Source organism: Centruroides vittatus, unplaced genomic scaffold (assembly GCF_030686945.1).
Source record: "Centruroides vittatus isolate TY-2023 unplaced genomic scaffold, ASM3068694v2 contig_355, whole genome shotgun sequence".
Taxonomy (NCBI): Eukaryota; Metazoa; Arthropoda; class Arachnida; order Scorpiones; family Buthidae; genus Centruroides; species Centruroides vittatus.
This window is the reverse complement of record NW_027122178.1, coordinates 1,468,175-1,492,479: the sequence shown is the minus strand read 5'-3', so window position 1 is coordinate 1,492,479 and position 24,305 is coordinate 1,468,175. Positions and strand designations below refer to the sequence as shown.

The window sequence follows — 24,305 nt, the reverse complement described above, 5'->3', positions numbered from 1 at the left end:
CACGGTTTGACGAAGGTTCTAGAATACTTTGTGGTTTGACAAGTTTTAAAAAATGTCGGTGTTTGTTCGATATGCGAAAGAAAGGCAAATCGCTTGGGAATGGTGCCGTGAATTTATATGCTGGGAATTTTGTGCACAACTCATCGAACAGGATAATGAGAATCAACTTTATCCTAAGATAGAATCAGGTACAATTAGTTTAAAAGGTTAATGTTACTTATGGTTCCAAAATATCGGCTCGTCTCTGATTCCAGCAAATAGAAGAAAGGAAACAGTGGGGACGCACGTTCTAACCTAACCTAACGTATTCTAATACATTACCATAATTATTAGCAACCAATAAACGCAATATTCCTTCTTACCAGTTTAACAGAAGAAAGGAAAGGGTTGTCAGTGACCTTGACCTTTGCCTATGGCACCCTGCCTCCGGTGTCCCCTGCCGCCCATTTGCCTCCGAGATTAGTGCTCACTTTGGGAACCACTGATTTAAAAGATAAAAGCGTTGTCAAACTATAATTTTTTGAAGTTAAAAAAATAAAGCAACTTGGTCGTAATTCGAGAAATCATCAAAAATTTTTTTCTATTTACAGACATTTATCAATAGATGACGGGTTCGAACACTGTTATTCTCTAGGAATTATTGCATCTGCAGATTTGAAAAGTATTAGCTGATTGACAACTTTATTTACCTGGTTGCATTTGGAAACTACGATATTTCCTTCCTCAGTGGGCTTTCTTCCAAATGAGTCAAACAAAGCACAAACACTTTTTTGATACTGTAGTAAATATACAATAAATTTACAATAATACATGTACTAAAAATTTAAAATGTTTTACTTTACAGAATATTTCAATATTCCAATCATTATTTTTTTTTTCCATAATTATATGAGCAACACCATTTTGTAAAGCACATTGTGAACACAAATGTCACCTGGCAGCAATGACTATTGGTACAGAGCTGCATTATTGTTTACTCTTTCAATATTATTAGTCTCAAACTTGTATGTTACATTATGTTTTTAATTAAACTACTAACTTTATTTATTGGATCTGTCTCCTATAAACAATTAGTACTGATAAAATAATTTCTTTACTTTCAAAGTAACTTACAGATATAATTATTTTTTTTTAGATAAGATTGCAATAAAATATTAAAAACTTTTGGTAACTATTATTTTATTTTATTCAAGAATTACTGTTTTTTGTTTTGAGAACTCCAGATTTTCTGTTTTCATTTAATGTTTTTTGGAATCTACAGTTCAATCTGTTTAAAAGCTTGTTTTAGGAAGATTTTTATTTGAATTTTGATTACAAAATAGTTATTTTATTAATATTATTTACAGTAATATGGTACATCTTTAAAAATATTATGAGTCATAAAATTTTTGAAATTCAAAATATTTATTCATAAGTTTTTGTTGTCTAACTAATTTTTTCTAACTGTGAATAAATTAAATTGAATCTTTAATATTGATTAATATATTTTTTTCCTTATTTGTTGTAGAATTTTTTCAACGATTAGTAGAATCTAATGATCAAGATAAAGAAGATTTCACATTTTATCGAACTTTAATAAAATATTTAAAACTAACAAATCACTTACTAGATGAAAATGTTTCAAATGATGACTTTCAATGCAATTTGGAGACCTGTTTAGACTGTCTGAATGAGATGTGCTGTGTCTATCCTCAACTTAAATATTTTGGTCATCATTTAAATAAATTATTTCAGGTATGTTATACAAATAAAGATATGTTATAAACAAATATAATTTTTATTAGATTTGTTGTTAGATTTTGATGTTTTTGCAATACAAACTAGAGCAGAGGTTGGCAACCCAAATGCATTGGCGTGTCACAAAACATGTAATTGAAAATACCGGACACTATGCGTGTCACTAAAATAAAATTATAAAATTTATTGCACATTAACACATTTTTATTTAACTAAAAAATACACACTATATAAAAAATTACAATATTTAAACATTAGTGCAGGAGTCCCCAACCCTATGTCCGTGGGTACCATAGCGCCCACCGATCATTTTGTGTGCCCCCGCCGCTGTGTGACCACGATAAAAATAAAAATATTTCATTTTTCAGTAAAATGGTATGTAAAAGTTTTCTCATTTTTAATGATTATCCACACAAAAGTAGAAATGGCATCCAACACAGATAAAAGCACAAAGCGAAACGCGACCGATCTCTTTTTCCCCTCGCGCCAAATCTTCGCCAACCAAATTTCCCATACCTAAAATGAAATGAATCGGTCCGTTTCTGTGATTGCCATGACAACGCAGACATTTGTTTGGAGCTCCAGCGTTGCCATATTTGGCCACTTTGCGCCAAATTTGGCTACCCTTTTTTTAGTTTGGCGTAAAAAATATCATTTGGCGAATTGGCTACTTTTTGGATTACATAAATTTGACGTGACTACATTTTATTTATAAGTATATTATTTGAATAAAAATCACTTTAAAATGGTGTTTTGTCGTTTTTGATTAATTACAGACCCAAATAAAACAAATATTTGTTTCATTATGTTTTTCAAATTATGCTCTTTTCAAATACATTTTTGTTTGTCTCCTTTATAATAAATGAATATATCTATATCAGGTGATGAGGGACGGAGCCCGACATATCCGCTTGGACCATCCCGAAAAATTCCTGGGGATTTTTCGACCCGATCGGATTCGATTCCGGGTCTTTCCAGAGGGGGTAGGCTGGAGGGGTAGAGATAAAAATTTTGGATCTTCAGAACGATGTTATCTTAAAATCCATTGTATCAGATGAGAACTTCTGGAATATAGTTGAAAGAAACAAATTTCCATTCTTGAAAAAAAGCAGCGTATAAAATAAAATAGTTTTTCGGTTCCACATATTTGTGTTAATCATTGATTTTATAATGTTCATTGTCAAAAACAAAGTACAGATCACGACTTACAGATGAACACCTTGACAATTGCTTACGAGCAGGAATAACATCATACTCTTCTAATTACGAAGCAATGGCCAATGAAATGCAATGCCAAAAATCACATTGACTTTGAGATTTATATTTTTTTTGTAAAGAATTTTTATACTTTGTAGATTTTGTATGCATTGTTTAGTAATTACTTGTTTTATAAAAATTATTCTTGTGTATGTTAAATTACATTTTTGGAATTAAATGTTTTTCGTATATTATATGTATTATTAACTATGTCCAATTCTAAATTCACCTTGAAAAAATAAATGGTGCCCGCCGTCCGACCGGTATTCTAAAATGTGCTCTTAGGTACAAAAAGGTTGGGGACCCCTGCATTAGTGTCTCCCTTGTGGTTCAATCTTAGAAGCTAACACATCAATACTTGGCTCATAGTTTTTAATTTTATGAACAATTGGTGTACCACTCAAAATTCTTTCGCAAGCCACCTAGTGGCACGCATGGCATAAGTTGCCAACCGCTGAACTAGAGTATCTAAGTATATATTATCAGTATGTTACAATTGGCAATATAGCAAACTTTAGAAATAATCATTATCTGTTGTGTTCTTTATGTGGTGTAAATATGTAGGTGATTCAAAAAGTAAGGTAACAAGAGCTCTCCTGTACAAATTTGATTTTACAGGCAGATATTGTGATACAGATTATTATGGCACTGGTACATATTATTTTTTAACATAGTCACCATGCTTGTCCAAACATTTATTCCAATGGTATAACAAGGCATCGATACTGGCAGAGAAGAAATCTGCGTCGAGTCCCTTCAGCCATGTCATGACGGCTTGCTGAACTTCCATATCAGTTTGGATAAGCCCACCACTCAGGTGCTTCTTGAATGGTCTGAAGAGATGGAAATCACTTCATTGTGAATCAGACCTTCAATACAACACAGATTGTCATCTGTGGAGGATGTGTTTGACCTACCAGATCTTTACTCAGTTTGCACATCTGTCCTGTCTTTATCAAACTTTGTGCACTAAACCCACACCTGTTTTTGTGACATGACATTATCACCATACATCCTCAACAAGTTGATGATGAATTTTTACTGGTGAGTTGCCCTTAGATGCAGAAACTGAATCACACTATACACTTCCATGTTTGACCATGTTTCTGTGAGCACAGCCATCTTCAAAATGATATTGCGAGAGTCTAAATGACATTTGCTCCAAGCAACACCTGTGCGATAAAGCTGTGGTCTTCTGCTGCAGCCCTAATGGAAAATTTGAACAAGAGGTATATGACACCCATGAGAGCTCTTGTTACCTTACTTTTTGAATCAGCCTTGTAATATACTGTTTACTATTTAGCTTATTTCAATCAAATTTTGATTTAGCACCATTATTTGTTTACCTCAGAAACTGACACTACATCAAGTGTGACACTAAACAGAAATAGCTCATGCAATAAGAACTATACAAAACAGATCAGTTAAATAACTCACTACTCACCACACCAAAATTACTTCAAAAAATTACGTACACGGAACCTGATATTTAACGGCAATCAAACATCCATCTAGAAATGGTTTGGAACCTGATGCAGAGCCCAGAAGGGGTTCAAAAACATTTGTTTATCAATATTTATGCATTATCACATCATAAAAGGTTCTGTGTATGTAATTTTTTGCAGATCAGTTATATGCACTTGTTTGAAGTTTTAGTTTGAAAGTCACTTAATTTAGTGATGATAATTATTTCCAATGCAAAATTTTAGAGTCAATATTCGCATACTGAAGGGTTTGCTACTTAATATTTATGGGGAAGATCCATTCAGGGATATTCACAGAAGCTGCCCAAGGATTTGTGAGACCTAGGCAAAATTTATTTTTGAGACCATTAAAAGAATGATGGAGGTAGAGGTAGATTTATTTATATCTATGATAATATAAGTAATTTTAATTAATACAGAAACAGACAGTAAAACACACAATAAAATAAAATTTGTACAATAGTTTTACAATAAATTGGAAAATTCACTTACAGAACTGCTCTCATGCTTTTAGCAGTGCTAAATTTATCAATTACAGAGAAAAACGTCCAGCTCTGCAGCAATATTTCTTTCACTGGACAAGATCAAAAGTGAAGAAAGTCTCTCTTGTACCCCCCTTTTTTAAGATAGTTCTTCTTGATCAGTAGTGCTCTTGATAAGCACTGCAGAATTGTAACACCCCAAAAGAAAAAGAAAATTCAAAAAAAGATTGATTTTTATTATTTGTAAGTATATAAATTATTATATACTGTAAAAATTAATGTTTTTTTATCAAAACTAGCACCAACCAAATCATTATATGAAATCAAAAAGATTCTATTAAAGTTGTATGCCATGCACTTTTCTGAGACAGCCACAAGATGCTACTGTCCTTGATCAATTTTTATCTTTGAGAATAGCCATTCTTCAGATAGAACAGATAATTATATTTTCAACAGTTACTGATAATTGATAGTACTTTTGTAGTATTTTTAAATGTGTACTAAAACTAATACTAAACTAATACTAAAATGTACTATAAAATTTGTGAGGCTCTGGGCATTGCATTCTGTGCCTAGATAAGGCCACTTCTGAGTGTTCATTATGAGAGTGATGCTGTGTAGGAGGATTTGATTATACTTTGCCCTTACTTTAACTATACATAACAAAATTTGTATTCTGCAAAATAGCCAAGACAAAGACATTGATGTCTTCTGAGCAAGCGTATAAGTGGTAACTGAGTAAAATGAAATGCCAATGTCTAAAATATGCACTTCTATAGTACTAATTTGCTTCAATTTAAGTTTAATGAAGGTATACATCAAGGTAACTGAATAGACTGGATGTAGGTTAGTTGATGACTAATACATTATCTCTATTGATTAGACAATTTTAGCTACTGAGTGATTGTGAACACATCACATGTTCTTATATTTCTGATATCATGTGATTGGCAGTTGGTTGTTTTTGTTTCTCAAAGCCTTGCCATTTTTGTCTTGTCTATAGGAAATAAACAAAATTGTTTTTAGATGTTTTGTGTCAAAAAAAAAAGAGGAGATAGCTTTTTATACACATCTCTTTATGACATAATGTATTCAAATAAAAAACATACATAAAATAAAATTATAATTTGTATTATAAAACATTTGAGTGATTTTAATGTTTGTTTGTGATAAAATTAGAAATTATTTCAGTTATAGTTTATTAATAAGAATTGAGTTATTTTCAAAGCCCATTTACAAATTTTTTATAACTAGGAAAGAAAAGTTATGCACTAACATGTATTAAGAATTATACTAAATAATAGAATGATACAAAATTTTGGTTGTTGTGTCTTTTGAAGGCCTGATAAACTTTTAATGAATATGCTAAAAGAGACTGTCTTAACAATCACAGGGTGGAAAGAATACAAAATAATAAATATTATAAGTATAATATGAGATAAAAAAAATTTTTTAGGACTGGAAGCAAAACATTCTCATTTGACAGAGAGTATAAACTGTATCAGTTGAGTCCGCATAAGTTGACACCTGATAACTCAACACCATCAGTTAAGTAGTCAGTTTTTTGTGATCCTGGCTGACTTACATAGGCATTAATGTTAAAAAACTCCGGTTTACTCGACACCATTTAACTCGTCACCACTGGATAAGTCGACATACTTTTGCTGTCCCACACGCCGATAAGTCGTCACCCCCTCCTGAAAAATGAATTCACTCCACACGTGTGGTGCAAACTCATTTTTTTCAGGAGGGGGAGTCGATTTATTTATTAATAATTGATTTATTAATATGTATATATATATATACATATTAATAAAAATGCCTTAACATTTTATGTATTTTTATATATAAAATAATAACAGATAAACGAAAAGAAAATATACAATCTACATCAATGTCACACCAGAATCCAATTTTGCATTTTCTCACGCTAGAGGCATTAAGAATCCTTAGACATTACTGGCTAACAATTGACAATTGCGAAGATGATGTTTTCAAGGCGTTCATGATCATTGAAAAAGAAAGTCGAGACAGTTAAGTGCTCAAAACAAACAACACTAAACGAATTTTTCAGTTTTTCATCTACATAGTAATTGTAAATGGAGGACACAATGTATTGTAAGTCTATACTACTGTATAACACACTATTGTATTTTCCTAATTGTAGTTTTGTGGTTTTTTTTCCAACTTTGCTTTAGTCGTCACATCGGATAACTCGACACATTTTCACTTCCCCTTGGGGTGGAAGTGGAAATGTTTCAAAACTGTTTCGAAAAAAAATTTTAACCAAAAATTATGCTTAAGGTAATTAAATAAGCTTTCAGTACTTTTTGTAACTATCAAAAATTTTTAAGATGAGTTGTTATATAACAACTGGAAAGAAGGGTGATTTCATTATCACAAAATAAGAGTTTATCAATATAAATTCTTAGATATTTTAATTTTAACTCTTAAATCCTAAAATGAATATTTACTTTTACACCAAAGAATATTAAATTATATAAATATTTTTCAAAATATTTAAATATAACCTAACACTCTTTACATTTTACTAATGTCAATATCAAGTAAAAGTGAGACCAAATAAACTTAGTTTGATGCCATAAGTTGAGATTATGTTTCTAAAAATACAATTTTTTCTATATAATATTGATCGTAAATAGCAACAAAAAATACAGCACTTAAATATAATTATTTCATATACTCCTAATACGAATTTATGCAGTCAGAAAACAGAATTGTAAAACAGTTGTCAAGTAATCATAGTAATCATAGAATGCTTTATATAGACAAGTAAATATATATATAAATCATTCTATATTATATATAGAAAGACTTATATACAATATATTTTATCTATTACTGAATTAATTCCAAATAAATTAAAAGTATAAAATTGGGGGAAAATAGTATTAATAATTATGAAATATATAGGGTAACTAAAATTATGTCTCCTGTTTTATTTTAAATCAATTGTGTTGAAATTCATACACTATAAATTACATATTACAAAGCTTATCTTGGTAAAGGATTTTGAGTCTCACTTGATTTCAATATGGCTGCCTGCAATGCCAATGCACAAGCTTATGTAGCATTTTTTCTTCAAAGCTATAACTTAATGTATAATGCAAAACATTGTTATAAGATATTTATATTTAATTAAAAGTACTTTTGCTTACTTTATGTAAAGCTTCATTAGTTAGATATTGAACAGAATGATCAGCACGAACTTCAAAATTTAGAAATTTTCTTTTTGAAATACAAACTTTTAAAATTGAAAAATGCTCTTTTAAAATATTTAAAAGAAAAGTATAATATAACAAATAAAATAAATAATATAAATGCTATAACAAATAAATAAATATAATAAAGTAGTCTTGCTTTGGAACCACATTGTATTGCTGCAAATTATTTCAGTATGAAGGAAAATCAATTCATGCTAAGCTAACACTTGCCTTGTTAATAAAGATGGTTTGACAAGGTAAGTGTTGGTATGGATTGATGTTCCATCCTACAGATATAATAAAATATGTAAATAAATAACAAAAATTACAAATTATAAAATTAAGTTGCATCCTGGAGACAGAAGGTTGGTTGGTTTATAGAATTGTTTTGGAGGATGAACAAGGTTCCGAGAAGAAATAACAAGTATGTTATCAGTCCTGCTTATCATGGAAGCATCATGATGAAAATTGTGATGTATAACCAAATCTTCCAATTTAGTGGAATTTCTTTCTGCTAAATAAAATCAAATTGTAATATAAGAACTGTATTGTGGTCATAACAATAAAAATAACCTGCAACTTAATAAGATTAATGAAATTAATATGGAAATTGTAAGGATTTTTAGTCCTACATTGTATTGAAACCAGTAAACACAAAGTTCAATAGATGTGGGAGTTGTACATGAAAATAAAAAATAAGAATGATATTTCTTCACATTCTCTTGAAAGGGTCTCATGTCCCACTTTAGGCTTATCTCACAGTTCAAGAACCACTGGTTTATAAGAATATATGTATTACATGTGAGTTATATAACGTAAGATACAAGAGAGTAAATCTTTACTTAATGATTGTATGAAATGCCACATTTAAATACTGTACTGTGTTATTATGTAGAGTATAAGTTACTGTAATTATGTTAATTATTATCCAAGAAGTATATGATGTACACCAATCTGAGTTTCATCTTTTATATGTATTAAAACATCTTATTGTCTACTACCTGTAAAAAGCACTATAAACAAAAATGGTAACTTCCCATAGAGAAGATGTTTTGTGTTTTGCATTTTACAAAGTCAGAATCATTTATCATTGTGCATTTATGTAGACTAACATTTATATATAAATGGAAGTAGATTTCACATGAATGTTACTCTTGGTTTACATGATTTCAATTAACACACAACTTTCACACGATTTAAATTGACGATTGAATGTACTACTCAAAAATTTATATGGAATACTGTATAATATTTCTTATTACAATAATAGTTTCTTCATGGAGGGCTGAAAATGTAGAGGTTGTCTGTAAACTGTTTGATTTATTAGAAGAAAAAGATATTGATCTATATTTTATTAATCAGGCTGAAAATGTAGAGGTTGTCTGTAAACTGTTTGATTTATTAGAAGAAAAAGATATTGATCTATATTTTATTAACGTATTTAGCAACTTAAATTTGAAATTAGTTATCATTTTCTAGTTTTCAATTTCCTGATTTTATAGCAGCAATAATTATTAATGTAAGCAATTCATTGATCTGTTTATATTTAGGAAATTCGAATTGATTTAAGTTATCAAGAAAGATGTAAAGTATGGAAGACACTGTTTAATTTATCACAAAGTTGTCTTTTAAAACAAATCTTAGAGTTACTTCCAAAACCATGTATTCTAAATGTAAGTATTAAAATATTTTAATTATTTCACATAATTGTATTAATTGACAGTCTTTATTTTTTTTATACAGTTAATCAATGGTTTTGATATGAATAAACATGATTCCATTAATGACAGATCTTTTATTGATAAAGTTGTAGAATTCATAAAAAATTTGTGAGTAAATGAAATATAATTTTAATATTTCTTCTTAACTATATTAAATAATTATTATCTGAATTGTTTTAGATAACTTTGTCATTAATTATAATATTGCTGACAGGAAATCTTACTTTTGCACTTAACTAATATCATTGAAACTTATTTTAAATTCTTATAATCAAACAGCCAAATAGTCAAGATGGCTAAGATGTCAGCATACTGCTCTGAGGGACATAGCATCAGATCAGATAAGGCACAGAGAGGCTTATGAGAGACAAAACAAAAATTCTTATAATAATTTTATTTTAAAATCAAACATTTTCAGATTGTCAGAAACATCTATTTTTCCATCTAGTTTTGAATTATCAATATTTGTGATTTCTTTGTAAACATTTTTGATTAAGTTACAAATATGTATAATTTATATATTTTTATTCATTTTTAAGGCATATCATTTGAATATTCTATTGTTGCTGACATAAACATAAATATTTAAAAATAAATAAATAAAAATTGGGTATATGAATTAGCTGAAAAAGTTTTTGATGAAAATTCTTCAAGAAACTGATGTTCTTATAAAAATGAATTTCAATGATTATTAATTAGTATTTTTATCAGAATTATTTAGATTATTAATTAAACACTATAAATTAATCAAAATCTGATGATTTTAAAGCAGATAATTAATATTCAATATGTGATATTTCAAATATTCAAAAAATATTATTAAAAGAATGTTAATTGAGATTTCTGTATTATTAAAAATAATGAGATATTGGTAAAAGCTTATATGCAATAATTTTCAGAATTTCAATTCAAGCCCATATCAAATCATAGAATAAAATTTTTTACAACACTTCATATTGAATTCATAACATTTCTTAGAACTGAATTGAATAAATTATATTATCTTCTAGGCCAGTTGAGAAAAAAGACTTCAATAAAATAAAAGAATTGTTAGTAGAAGATGAAAGGATAAGAAATATTTTAAATGAAAACATTTCTGCAAATAATAATGACAGAGAGGTAAGTAAATATATACAAATTTTTTAAAATAAAATTTTATTGAAAATGTGAGGGGCTGACCCATCTCAACTATCCTGATATATAGTTGAGGTGTGAGGTTGTCAATATGGGGCATGATGGCAAGGACAAGTAGAAAGGTTGAGAGGATATTATGTAGGTGCAACTGAGACAGACTCTGATTGCAACAAATCATTTACTTGACACAAAAAGCTGACAAGGTTTCCACAATCTTGAGAGTTCAAAGTCAGTCTTCCTCACCCTTCCAAGATAATCCCAATGAAGGAATGTCTGTTATTAATGAGTGAGAGTTCCTTTGATGACTCCAGGATGATATAGTCAACTTCTAGTGATGGGAAGATATTGATCTGAGAAAGGGAGAGTGACAAAAGTAGATACAAGACACATACAACAAATAGTCTAACACTTGGAATTTTTAGAAAAAGCTGTTGTGTCCTTGAAATTCCAGGTTTTATTTTCTGTTCTTGATCATCCATTTCAATTGGTCACTTTCTAAGTAGTTGAGCACTCATTGTTAAGTATAACAAGATCTCATCTTTGATTTTGACCTCTCTCATAATCTATGTTTAATCCAATCCCAACTGGAGTCTTAAGCCATGGTCACACCATGTGATTTCCAACCGCATAGGTGACCACAACTGCAACAAGCATGAGTTGCACATGTCTTCTTGTGGCCACACATTGTTTGCTGACGTTGCAACTTGGAAACACGTGACCCTATAATAAACCAATAAAACTACAGTGTAAGGAACTGAGTCCGAGCGTTATTTTTATTTTATTATTATTTTTCGTTTTATTATATTTTGTTTGGGGCTTATATTTAGTTAGGACAAAGGTTTCCCACCACTCTCTTATTAGTAACCAAAAAAGAAGATAATAAACCAACTCACGAAAGAATGAGTGGCGTAGGAAAAATCGCGCGCACTTGCGCTGCCCAGCGGAAATAAACAGTCTGCAGAAAAAAAAATGGAGAGGGGAATCCCCACACTCACTAGAAAAGAAATACTTACTAAACCGTCATAAAACATCCCAGAAAATTGTGCTAAATGCTTTGTAAACGGTTTATAAGATTTTGTCAGAGAATTGAAGCTGCCAGAAAGAAATTTGATGTTAGAAAAACTAAGTATGTAAATAAGGGGAGTAACCTAGCTGAATTGGTGACGTCACCTCACAGCATAAAACCAGCACGCTAACCAAAGACGATCGAGGTGTACTACTGAGTGAAAGATTCGAAGCGAAGTCCAGATTGAGAATTAGGCGATCCAGGGTGTTTAAAGAGGAATTCGATTTGATGATAGCAAAAGGATTGAGGAAACAGGTTCCTAGTATAGTGAGGTGACGGATAGACGTTTGGTTTGTAAGAGACTCTGTTCATAGTTCTTAAGTATTTGATTTGTCGGATTTTCAAAGGGGAATTAAGACTAAGTTAAACTAAGTAGCTGAGTTTTATTGTTGGGTTGACTTGTTGATTTTTGTTAATAAATTTTGTTTTGGATTATAGACATAGGACATAGTTAAATTCGATTTACTAATTAAATATATTTGAAACTTTTGCTTTGACTTGAGATTTGTCGTTATTCTTACTAAATTTTTCAGTACATGCGTAAAAGCCCAGGCCTGGCAAACTAATCTTGAATCCGCATAAAGTACCCGTTAGGTTAACAGAAGTTTTACCGGCCGCAGTTAGTGTTGGTTTCCTAAGATACTAAAAATAGTACTTTACAACAGTAGCTTGTTTTTGACTACTTTTGTGAGTTTACCAACATTTTACATTCTACTTCAGAGTATTTATGGAATTTTAGCCACTTTTCTTATTAAAATGGCAAGCAGTTTCTTTCCTGGATTGAATAAAAGAAAAAAGGCAATTACTTTGATAAAGCTGGCGAGAATACATGAAAAGATAAAATCTTCGATAAAACAAAGAATTAAAATCCCATAGGTATTCGTGAGCCTGAATAAGCTCAATCAATCTCGATTCTGTAAAAGTATTAATCCTCTAACTATCCACCATGATGATGAACTATTTTCAATGTTGTCACCATATGATGTGGCACAAAGGCATTTGTTGATTGGATGCACGTTTGCAATTAATGCAAGTAGAACAAACTTTTGTTTCTAGTTGCGGTTGCAGTTGCCTCAGTTTACAAAGGGGGTTTACTAGTTAATGGGAACAGTTGTTGCAGTTGCAGTTGCCTGCACGGCTAGAAATCGTATGGTGTACCACGGCTTTAGGACTTACATTGTTTACGTGTTCATGTCATATTTTTCGTACTAAAAAATTATTTCTAACTTCCTTTTTATCCCCACAAGACAGCTAACTCAATAACCTAAAACCAGCAATAAGAACACTCACTTTAGAACAGCACACATTTTCTTCTGTCTGGCGTGGACTTCATCAGGCTAATGTACAAAAATAGAACTGCATGTGTTGAATCAAATAGATTTGAATATACAGCTGCTTGCTGATTGGTGGAGATGTCTCCAGCATGAAACTTGTGAAAATATCAAGATTTAAGAAGAATGGAGCTTCAATATCTATAGCTTATGGAGATATAAACTAACCTGCCAAAAAATTAGAGACAGTAGCGCATCAATATTGTTACCTCCACTCATGAGGGAAATGCTTTGAGTCAGAACATTTGCATATGATGCCATAGGTGCAGTACAATACTTATCAGTTGTGTGTGAGCTTGGTTAAAGTATCAATGGGCTGTGTAAAGGAATTTATTGCCATTTGATTGTGGATAGATTGTTGGAGCAAGAAGAATAGATCACTCTATAGGCCATCTTGCTGATAAACTGAGGATTGGCCATCTTGCTGATAGAGCAAGATGGCCAATTTTCATGGATTTTCTTGTGCAACAGGTTCAAGGGGTTTACCAAGAAAACTTAAATTCCATATAGACATTAGCAGCACATGCACAGTGTGGGTGCCTTTGGCTGATGCAAGAATGTCACTGCTGGTGGCTAACCAGGTTAGTAACCATGCAATAAAGAGCAATTCTGTGCCAAATCACATCAGTGAACACATTGTACAACATACACTACATTCCTTGGGGTTTGGTAGTCATTGACCCACTCAGGTACCACTACCAACACCCAGGCATCTGGCAATGCTCCTCACCTAAGCCAAAGAATATCAAATTGGATAGTGGCTGACTGATGCTGTGTTGTGTTCAGATGAATTTTGTTTTTGGCTAATGATTGTGTTTGTGTAATGACCACGTGAAGCCATGGATACATCGCGTCAGCAAGATATTGTGCAAGCTGATGGCAGCTCTGTCCTGGTTTAGAGTTTGTTCTGTTGGTGTGAACAGAAACCAATAGTGAGATTGCGGTCGACTTTGACAGGTGCAATGTATGCTACTCTTGTGGCAGACATTTTGCATCCCTTTACGCTTTCTGTATTCTCCAACAGTGATGGTTTATACCAACAGGATAATGCTACTCCCCACAAGGCATGGTTGACACAGCAATAGTTTCAAGAACACTTGACAGATTTTCAGCTACTTTCTTAGCTGTCTTTGTTACCAGACTTGAACCCCACAGAGCATTTATGGGACACTGCAAATGTCACTCATTGTGTTGCAGAACTGTCTAACAAATGCAACTGAATTATGTCAAGCCATTGAACATGTCTGGTTTTAAAATATCTTAAAATGGCTTGCCATAATACAGTTGCAATGGCTTGGCATAAGAACTCAGATACATCATAGAGTCCATGCCACATTGTGTAGTTGCTGTTATTTGGGCTCAGGGAGGAACTACATGTTATTAAGTTGGTGTCTCTAATTTTTTGGCACTTTAGTTTATAAGGAGATTTCAAGAAAAGTGGCCATCAACTTTAAAGATGATGACACTTTCCCAACAGCATAGAATACAGTAAAACTTCTTTTTAATGGATCACAGAATAACAAATTTTTTTTTTCTGGGTCCTAATTTTACCTCTTTAGTGGATCCATTACAGTCTTTATTCTTTTTATATAGTTTATCCAATGGTTTTTCCTCTTTCAATGTAATTTCATCTCTTTTTAATGGATCCATAACTCAAAATAACAGATTTTTATCTAGCCCCATTTATTGTAAACTTAGTTTTTCAATGTTTAGTTAATGTTTGGGTGTTTCTGGGAATTTGTAGAGTTCATTGATGCATCTGGATATGTACATATGCATAGTCAGCAGGCTGATACAATTTAGCTTGCTGATTGTAATACAAAAGCTAAAATAATATGGAAAATACAGAAGAAGCAGAATATCATTTTTGTAAACTTTCTTGACTTGATGATGAATCTCATATGATCACATTTTCTGCATGAAAAGATGAATCACAGATCTCACTTTACATGTGACAGGATTTTTTACATACTTATTCATTTTAAATACTCACAGCAACAATAAAAATGCTAATTACTCAATAAAGATCAAAAGTATGATTAACTAACGAGTGAGACTGACTGATTTTGAATTATCCTGCTAATCCAAAATCAGTCAGTCTATTTGCTTTGTGCAAATATGATGTGCAAATAGACTACTTTCTGAACAACCCGTGTAATTCTACATGATCACTGCTTACATTCATGAGAGAATATTAAATTTATAACTTCTAGTTGAATACAACTTTTAGGGAAATTGTCTGGTACTCAGTCATATAATCATCCATTTGATGATCATATAATCATCCATTTTTTTTAATTTTATAAACTTTTTTATCATATTGAGTATATAGAATTTGCCTGTGCTTTTATATGTCCAGTAATATTTTTGTTGTAGTTTATATTATTAGCTTCATAAGCATTAATAAAGTAATTGTTGAAAACATACAAATTGAAGCATAATAAATAACACACACATTTATTTAAAATTTAGACATCAAGTCCAGATGGATCATACCAAAGTGCTGTTTCAAATCTTTCTGATACTTTAGTCAATGAAATGTAAGTTTTTAAAAATCTCAATATTTTTAGATATAAAATCATTCAATGTACATAATATTTAGTGTAACAGAAAAAGAAATGCATGTTGAAAATAGTGATGAAAGTGATTGTATACAAGACAAAGAAATTTGTCAACAAGCAGTTCATTCAGATGACAGTGTTGTAGAAATTAATAATAAAACTAAAGAAGCTTTTAAATGTAAGAAAATAATTAATACTTTATAAAATAAGAATTAATTCATTATAAATTATATATTAATTAACAAAAATTTTAATTTAGCTAGTTATTTTCAAACACCTGCTCCCTTGCCAGATTTAAAAACAGTTCTTAGAAGAAATGCAGTTAAACAAAAAATGACTATAGAATCAGATAATGAATTTGAAAATCTAAATAGATCTCCATCACCCACTTCCAGTATTTCTTCATCCAGGAGTTATGAAGATGCAGCACGTAGAAGGGTAAGTGCAAATTATTAACTTATTTTATGCAAATTTTATAAAATCTGTGTTTATGTAATGGATTTTACCATAAAACAAAAAATAAATACTAAAAGAACATCACTTATAAATTAATCTCAATACAATTAAAATATATTAAATACTTTATTAAAAATTTCTACTGATATTTTATTATTTGTATTAAATAGGTGAAAATTATTTTATCAAAAAATTACTTTTAACTATATATACGTTTTACTGAATTTAATTAAAGAAACAAGCTATTTGAGTATTTTAATAAAGTTAACCTTTGAAAGTTATTTTTTTATTTAATATAACAAATCTGCATTAGCTCACTTCTTTTCTCATTTACTTATTTATGTGAAATGTTTGAAAAGAAACAGAGTACTTACAGGAAACATAGTATAGTTGAAAAGGAAATTGAATAAGATACCAGAAAAATGTAAAATTTCAAAAAAATGAAATATTTTTATGGGCTATGAAATGTCAAAGCTCAAGCCCACATTCTAGACATAAATATTACTTTTTCATCCCACACAATCCAATGACCCATAGCCATATAAAATAGCTGCGTTCAGAGTGTTAGTCACTAGGCCTACACACATTGTTTCAACATCACAAACACCAGGAAGGGGCTTACAGAGAAGAAATTCCCATAGCTCACTGATAGAGCAGAAAGCTTGTAAGGAACATCCACATCTGTGAGGCAAATATACAACCCCACCAACAGTTGCCTAGATTTATAATTTTAGATTATGATTCCAGGCTATTGTCAACTTATAAACAGATAGCCAAACACATAAATGCTCATATCACATATCCATCTATAGACTGTTGAGCAATGATAAGGATAAAGTAAACACTGATAGGGTCTAGAAGAGTATACTCTATCCCAATTTATGATGGTAGAACCAATGTATGCTGTCTATTGAACCTACTAATGAATCTTTATCTCTCAGTCTTAAAGAACATAAATAACACACACATTTATCCTTGACCTTAGAAAAGGATAAACCAATTATAACCTTAGCTCAGTATGCTGCAGAGTCAAGGGTGTCAATTAATTTTAGCAAAGCAAGGCTAATATGACAGGTTTTTAAAGAACATTTATTAATAACATGGAGACACTTGAAATATTTAAGGAAAACTTAAATGGGGATTGTATTAACAACAAAGACTGTAAAATACTGTCTTTGTTGACATGGAAGTCATTGTTTGATAACCCCTGATGAATATTGGAGTCCCATCCACACAAGGTAACTACAACTAAATTTAAAATTAAGCAGGTTAAACAGGATATTAATAAATTTATAGCTTTGTAACAAATTACAGGATTTATTGATGAATAATAAATAAAAACAATGTTTTACTTTCCCAGCTTGTTATTTGTACAGTATAACATGGGAAAATATTGCAATCGTGTCAGATTTGATCCTCCAAGTTTTCTGAGACCTCCTGAATCAAAAATGGCAAAAAAAAAAAAAAAAAAAAAAAAAAAAAAAAAAAAAATCATATGTTTTGGTGTCTATTTCATTTAATATCTCAGGATGGAATAATGATTAAGAAATGAAAGTTAGCACAGTAGCTTGTGTATAAAGGGCATTGACGCTATTAAATTTTGATAGTTATAGATCGAGGAGTGGGGAGATAGAAAGGTGTTACATGTCATAACTTGAGTGGAGTCTAACTTAATGAAGATTTTACTTGTTATTAGCATTTATAACTTTATATAAAAGTTGTTTTTTAACAAAACCTTGTAACAGATGGAGCCATAAACTAATTTTAAATTTGTTCTATTATGTTGTCATATTTTTACCTGGAAAGTTATGCATTTTGTTTCTGGGTTTTTATTTAATGAAATGTCTTGTTTTAAGTTTAAATAATTCTGCGACTCTGAAAACTTTTTCTAATTAATAATTTTAATCAATTAAAAATTTAAATTTATAGAATTTAAGAAGATAACTCATTAGAAAGAACTGTAAATATACAGGTGATTTTTTTTTTTTTTTTTTTTAAACAGGGATATGCTGTATATCTTCTAATAGATGCCTCCCACATTTAATTATCGAACTGGCTGGCCAACCCGACACTTATTAGTCTGTGAATATGGTCTACAAAAAATAAAAAAACCAAGTAAAGAACAGATCAAAATATACAGATATAACAAAGAATAATTAACAACCCCTTTTCTCTAATTTTGATCAACTGACTCAGATTCGACACACTTGAACACTTGAAAATGAAAGAGTTTTGGTCTCGATTTTGCCAGAGAGTGTAGTCTATTCGAGTCTTTGCTGTAAGGCTGTGTTTATGCAAATGCAAGAAGAGGGAAAAAACACACAAAAATGAACTTTCCGGACCAGAATTTGCAATAGTGACACTGTTTATGCAGAAGCAAGAAACAAATTTCTCGCATGAATGTGCAAGAAATGCGCACAAATGTCTAGACTCTGTGTGAGCATTAGTTCTAAATTATGCCACTGTGGCAAACAGCACCAATAGCCAGAAATTGATTTGTGGTATTTTCTGGTCATAATTACAAATTATGGTTGCTTTATTAGTAATTATTATTTGTTAAAAATGAAAATAAGTTATTGTCCTTTAAACAAAAGATAACATTCTCAAACTAAATTATAACATCAAATGAAACAAAACCTATAAAAGTAAAATAACATTTGGACTTGACTCCTAATAAATAATGTATTTTATATCATGGTCAACTAATTTTATTTCAGTTATTGTTTAGTCACTTTTTCCTTGCTGGGAATTACTATTCTCACTTATTTTGAAGTCATTTTCTGTTCTGAGGCCTGTTAATAATATAAACACGTTTTAAATAAAATCTCAACAGATGACACACCACACAATTTTTAACTCTTGCCAGAAAACTTACTGGACTTGTTGTTGGATTTTTTGAAGATTGTATTTATTTTAAGACAAAAATAAATGAAAATAAATGTATACAAACATAGAATATAGTTTGTGGTATACAATATACAAGTTTTAGAAAGTTTTAAACAGTACTTTTTGTTCCATCTATTAAAATTGAAAAATTTATTGTGTGCGAACATGACAAGTATTTTTTCAATTTTTGACTCTGTTCTGTGAGCAGTAATAGGGCTTTTTACCAAGCTCATTATGGCTTGAATAAAAGGAGGTGATCAAATGGTGAGGGACAGGATCCAACATATCTGAAACAGATCACATCCCAAAAAATTCCTAGGGAATTTTTGATCATTCAGATTGGATCCCATGTCCTTGGAGTGGTAAACTGGCATTTTAATTGCTTCAGCTATTTGGCCATAATTTGTTTATATCAAAGAAGTATCTTTTAGATCAACTGGGGTATTCTTTAATATTTTAAATACTGTCAAATAGAAAATATTGCTTTCTTTTAATAAGTTTTTATTCCATGTTATCTGCAAAGTATCAAAATAGATACATGGATTTTGTTGAACGTTCTTGTAATTGTTATTAATAGAGAAGTATTAAGATATCAAAATTTGTTCATAGTGAAATGCTAGGAACTACTTCTGCACTTCTGACAACTGATTTAGTTGTCATTTGATTATTAATTTTTATTGTTTTGTGTTATCATAATTACAGTGGGCGATTGGTTAATGAACAAATCGGATAACAAACACTTTCATGAAGGATTTTTATGTTCAGACAACGAACACCTCACAGAACAAACATAAGAAGAAGTGATGTAAAATAATGAATACCAATTAATCTTCCCTTGTCTTCAGGCAACAATTTGAAACTTTTTGGAGCACATGAGACATTGACATCAATGCTTGACCTGGTATATACTGATCGGATAGTATTCCTTCAAACTTTGAAACTCTCCCTTCTAATTCCAGCTTTTTATTTTTCTGATAAAGAATTTTTTTATAGTATTCGCAAGACTGTCAGGCGGGCACTCCTTAAGTTTTGCGACAGTTTTTATTTTCGAAAGGTGAGAGTATAGCAGCAAAGGTAGAGAGTGGGCTTGAACACATATACAGTAGGACACAGTTCAATCTTATCTAAGAAAGATGCTGTATAATCAAGAAGACTCAAGCAGATTAAGGAGTAACAAAAATCATATCTGAGAAATAAAGAATATTGAAGAGCTCATAATGGAACCTGAAACTGATCTGACGACAGAAGAACGCCAAGAAACTTGGTGAAATATGAAAAAGAGGATGAATGCTGATATCTGCTATTAAACATCTTTTTAAAAAGTGGGAAGATGTCAGAACATCATCTTAGAATGGCATCCAAACCAGGTTGGCATTAATAGGCTTGGGATCTCTACAATTACAATGCTACTATTTACTTCTGAAAAATCCTGAAGAAGAGAGAAAAGCAATCGACATTGGACAGATTCTTTAACCCTCACAAACAGAAAAAACATGACTAATGAAAATGCAAGACTGTGTATATATATTTTTATTATTGCATATAAATAAACATAGTAAGAAAGTATATATTTTTTATTTTTTTGGGTCTCCAGAATGAATTGATCAAGTTCCCATAAAAACCTATGGTAAATCAATAATCAATTAACGAACAATTTGGATAGCAAACAAAGTCTTGGAACAGATTATGTTCATTAACCAATCACCCACTATACTGTATTTTTAAAACATGCATGTTGATTTTAAATTATATACTGTTTGATTTCTGAAATACTGTATTTCCATGCACATAAGAACATGCTCTTACAGATATTGCAATTAGCATATTTTGCAAAACAGTTAAAAGAAACTCATTACTTTTAAAAAACTTTTAGAGTATCAGAAGAATTTTATTGTGTTTACATTGACACTACAATGCAGTGCCAAATCAAGCTGGCACATATAAGACCATATGCTTCAAAATTGTGAAAACAGGCAATTCTTACATTTAGGAGCATGCTCTCATATATATGGAAATATGGTATATGCTTAACTAAGAATAGTATGTTACCAAAAAAGTTTTTTAGTTAAAATTTTCTATGAACAGTATTACAACATGTGTTATAAGAATCCAATTACGAGATTGTAATTTGATAAGTAACACGTAAAGAAATAGTTTTATACTTTTTAAAAATCATAATTATCCAAGGAGAAATGATCAAAATATCTTCATTTTATATGATATTTGTATGTTTTAGTTATATGTTACAAGTATTTTCAATTAAGAATTAGAGAATGCTTACTTTATAACACACATCTATATACATTTTTTTAAATGTATTTCTTATAATAATAGTTTTTTATAATACTTTTTGCATTTTTTATAACACAGTTGTTTAACATAAAAAAGCTAAGATGAATTTGATGAGATTTGAAACATTTGTCTTCCTATCCAAAAAGTAACTTTTAAATGGTTCACTGTAAATAATTCAAATTGTTAGTCATTTGTAATTTAGAATTGTACAATAAGATTTGTGTTGCAAGTTTGGAGATGATATCAATTATTAATTTTGATAATGTCACCTCCAAAAGTGTTTCAACTTGGTTTAAATATATCAATTATTTGGCATAAGCAATACATTACAATATTCCTCTCTTTGCAGATTCCATGGTCTATGGAAGAAGAAGAATTATTAGTTGCCGGTGTTCAAAAATATGGAACAGGCCACTGGAAGTTCATTATATCAGATGGAGGACTCTACAATCGAACACCACGTGATCTTTATGACAAATGGAAAAATATTAATAAATATAATCATCTTGAAATGATAAAAGCAAGATTAAAGAAAAAATTTGCTCAAGAAAAGAAATGAATTTATTTATTTAATAAGAATTATTTATACTTTTCAATTAAATGGAATATTTAACATTAATTGACCTATGCAAAAATATAAAGATTATTAGAAAAATTCTCAATAAATATTTCAACTAGATACAGGTACTCCTCACTTTACAACTAAGTTCCGTTCCAATGACTATGTCGTTAAGTAAATTGGTCGATAAGTGATGAGCTTGTGCTGGGAATATAGGATCATTGTAAAATTATACAAATTATGCAACAAACTTCAAATTTATTCATAGAAAGATTATTATAGTATGCTATTAGCCTATTATAGTACTATAAGACTATTATAGTATGTGCAAGCCTATTATAGTACGCTTAGTGCGCATGTCACCATTTGCCACTGACCGACACTCAAGCTGAGAAAGGGGATTCCCCAAATTGCAGGTCGAAACTTGATTGGTCATAAGTGCGAGTGGTCGTTAAGCAGATAGGTCGTAAAATGAAATCTCTTTATTGAGAAATCCAGAGCTTTTGTGCCCTTACATTGTCTAACCATATAGATTATCAGATATATTTAATTCAATTAAAAAATTGTTATTTGTAAAAATTTGAATAAACTAAAAATAGATTTCAGGTCTGATAACATTTATAATAATAAAAATCAACGCTTTTAGCCCATGACTATAAATTAGATAGAGTTAGGATTTAATAAATAGGATTTAACAATTTGGAGGGCTTATCGCACCAAGGCTGACAGAAATAAGGACCAGATCTTTTACAAAAAAATTAGTCTTTAATAATCACATATCAAATTTAGGTAAGGATGCATTTCGGGTACAAGGACCCCTCATCAGCTTACAAACACATGGCACCAACATAATAATTATAGCAATTATATTCTTGTACCCGAAATGCATCCTTACCTAAATTTGAAATGTGATTATTAAAGACTAACTTTTTTGTAAAAGATCTGGTCCTTATTTCAGTCAGCCTTGGTGTGATAAGCCTTCCAAATTGTTAAATCCTATTTATTAGGTTATCTAACTCTAATTTAATCTGATAACATTTGTTCAAATAAAAATGTTTTTTGCTGTTGTGTGCTGTACATATGAACTGTATATCAATATACGGTACATCAGGGATGGACAACCTTTTTCTATGTAAGGGCTGCATTTGAAGACTTTTGAACTGATGCGGGCTGCATACATGAGAAAGAGAAGAAAAATGTTGGGTAAATCAGAATTATTTATTCATATATAATTATAAACTAGCATAGGTATACTTAATTTAGCTTTTGGAACTGATGTAAATGTAATATATTGGAAATATTTGGTTAAATATTCGTCACTGCTAGTTTTAAATTAGTTTCGATGTGTCTGTTAGCCGGTTTCTTGTTTTAATTTTTACTAAATTCATTGTGGGAAAAACTATTCCCATACATAAGTTGTAGAAAATAACGTTTGAATTTTTGTTGCATACTTCCTTAAGCTGGGAAATTGATATATTTATTCACATTTTATGCATCGCGGGCCACAAAATATATGAATGCGGGCCGCAGGTTGCCCATCCCTGCGGTACATATATATGTATATTGATATATTTTGTTAATATTAAATATTCTTACAATATAAAAAAAATTATTATATTCATTATTAATCTATGTAGTTATTTCCATATTTATGATATTTAAGCAAAGTTGTAAATATCCCTATGTAGTAGTGAAAAATTATTACAAAATAACAACTCTGATTCTATTCATTTAAGCTAATGAAAAGACTAATTTGATAATTAACATTTTATTTTAAAATGAAACTGTTTTATTTGTTGATTTGAATTGCATTTTGTGATTGTAACTGATTAGGATATTTGGAAACAATTGAAGTTTTATTTTGTGGTAATTTGCTTTTATTGAATAAATTATTTCAATTTTTTGTAATGTTCTGAAACATTATATTGATATGTATAATTTTCTATACTTTACAAATGTACAGTATTTAATTTTCAAATTAAATTTAAATGTACTCAGTAAATAGAGATAAACCAAAGAGCATGGAAATAATTTCTTGTGTGTTGTTATAAGGATAAAAAAATCATAATTTTTGCTGTGGGATAGAAGTTTTGAACTTTATTGACACCAAACAAA

The 24,305-nt window shown here is 30.2% G+C and overlaps 1 protein-coding gene across 1 annotated transcript; it reads left to right on the top strand.

Annotated features, from left to right (window-relative positions):
* On the top strand, positions 1 to 22,233 carry LOC136974728 (uncharacterized). The gene is made up of 9 exons (XM_067269675.1): positions 1 to 188; positions 1,508 to 1,734; positions 9,735 to 9,857; positions 9,928 to 10,013; positions 10,916 to 11,024; positions 15,909 to 15,976; positions 16,039 to 16,175; positions 16,257 to 16,435; positions 21,981 to 22,233. The coding sequence occupies exons 1-9, from the start codon at positions 53 to 55 to the stop codon at positions 22,188 to 22,190; spliced, it is 1,275 nt and encodes a 424-aa protein (XP_067125776.1). The 5' UTR covers positions 1 to 52; the 3' UTR covers positions 22,191 to 22,233.
* The last annotated feature ends 2,072 nt before the right edge of the window (positions 22,234 to 24,305 follow it).

Coding starts and splice junctions, on each gene's coding strand:
- LOC136974728 (XM_067269675.1), top strand. CDS start 53: ATGTCGGTGTTTGTTCGATATGCGAAAGAAAGGCAAATCGCTTGGGAA. Junction 10,014..10,915: donor GTAGAATTCATAAAAAATTT/GTGAGTAAATGA, acceptor ATTATCTTCTAG/GCCAGTTGAGAAAAAAGACT. Junction 16,176..16,256: donor AACTAAAGAAGCTTTTAAAT/GTAAGAAAATAA, acceptor ATTTTAATTTAG/CTAGTTATTTTCAAACACCT.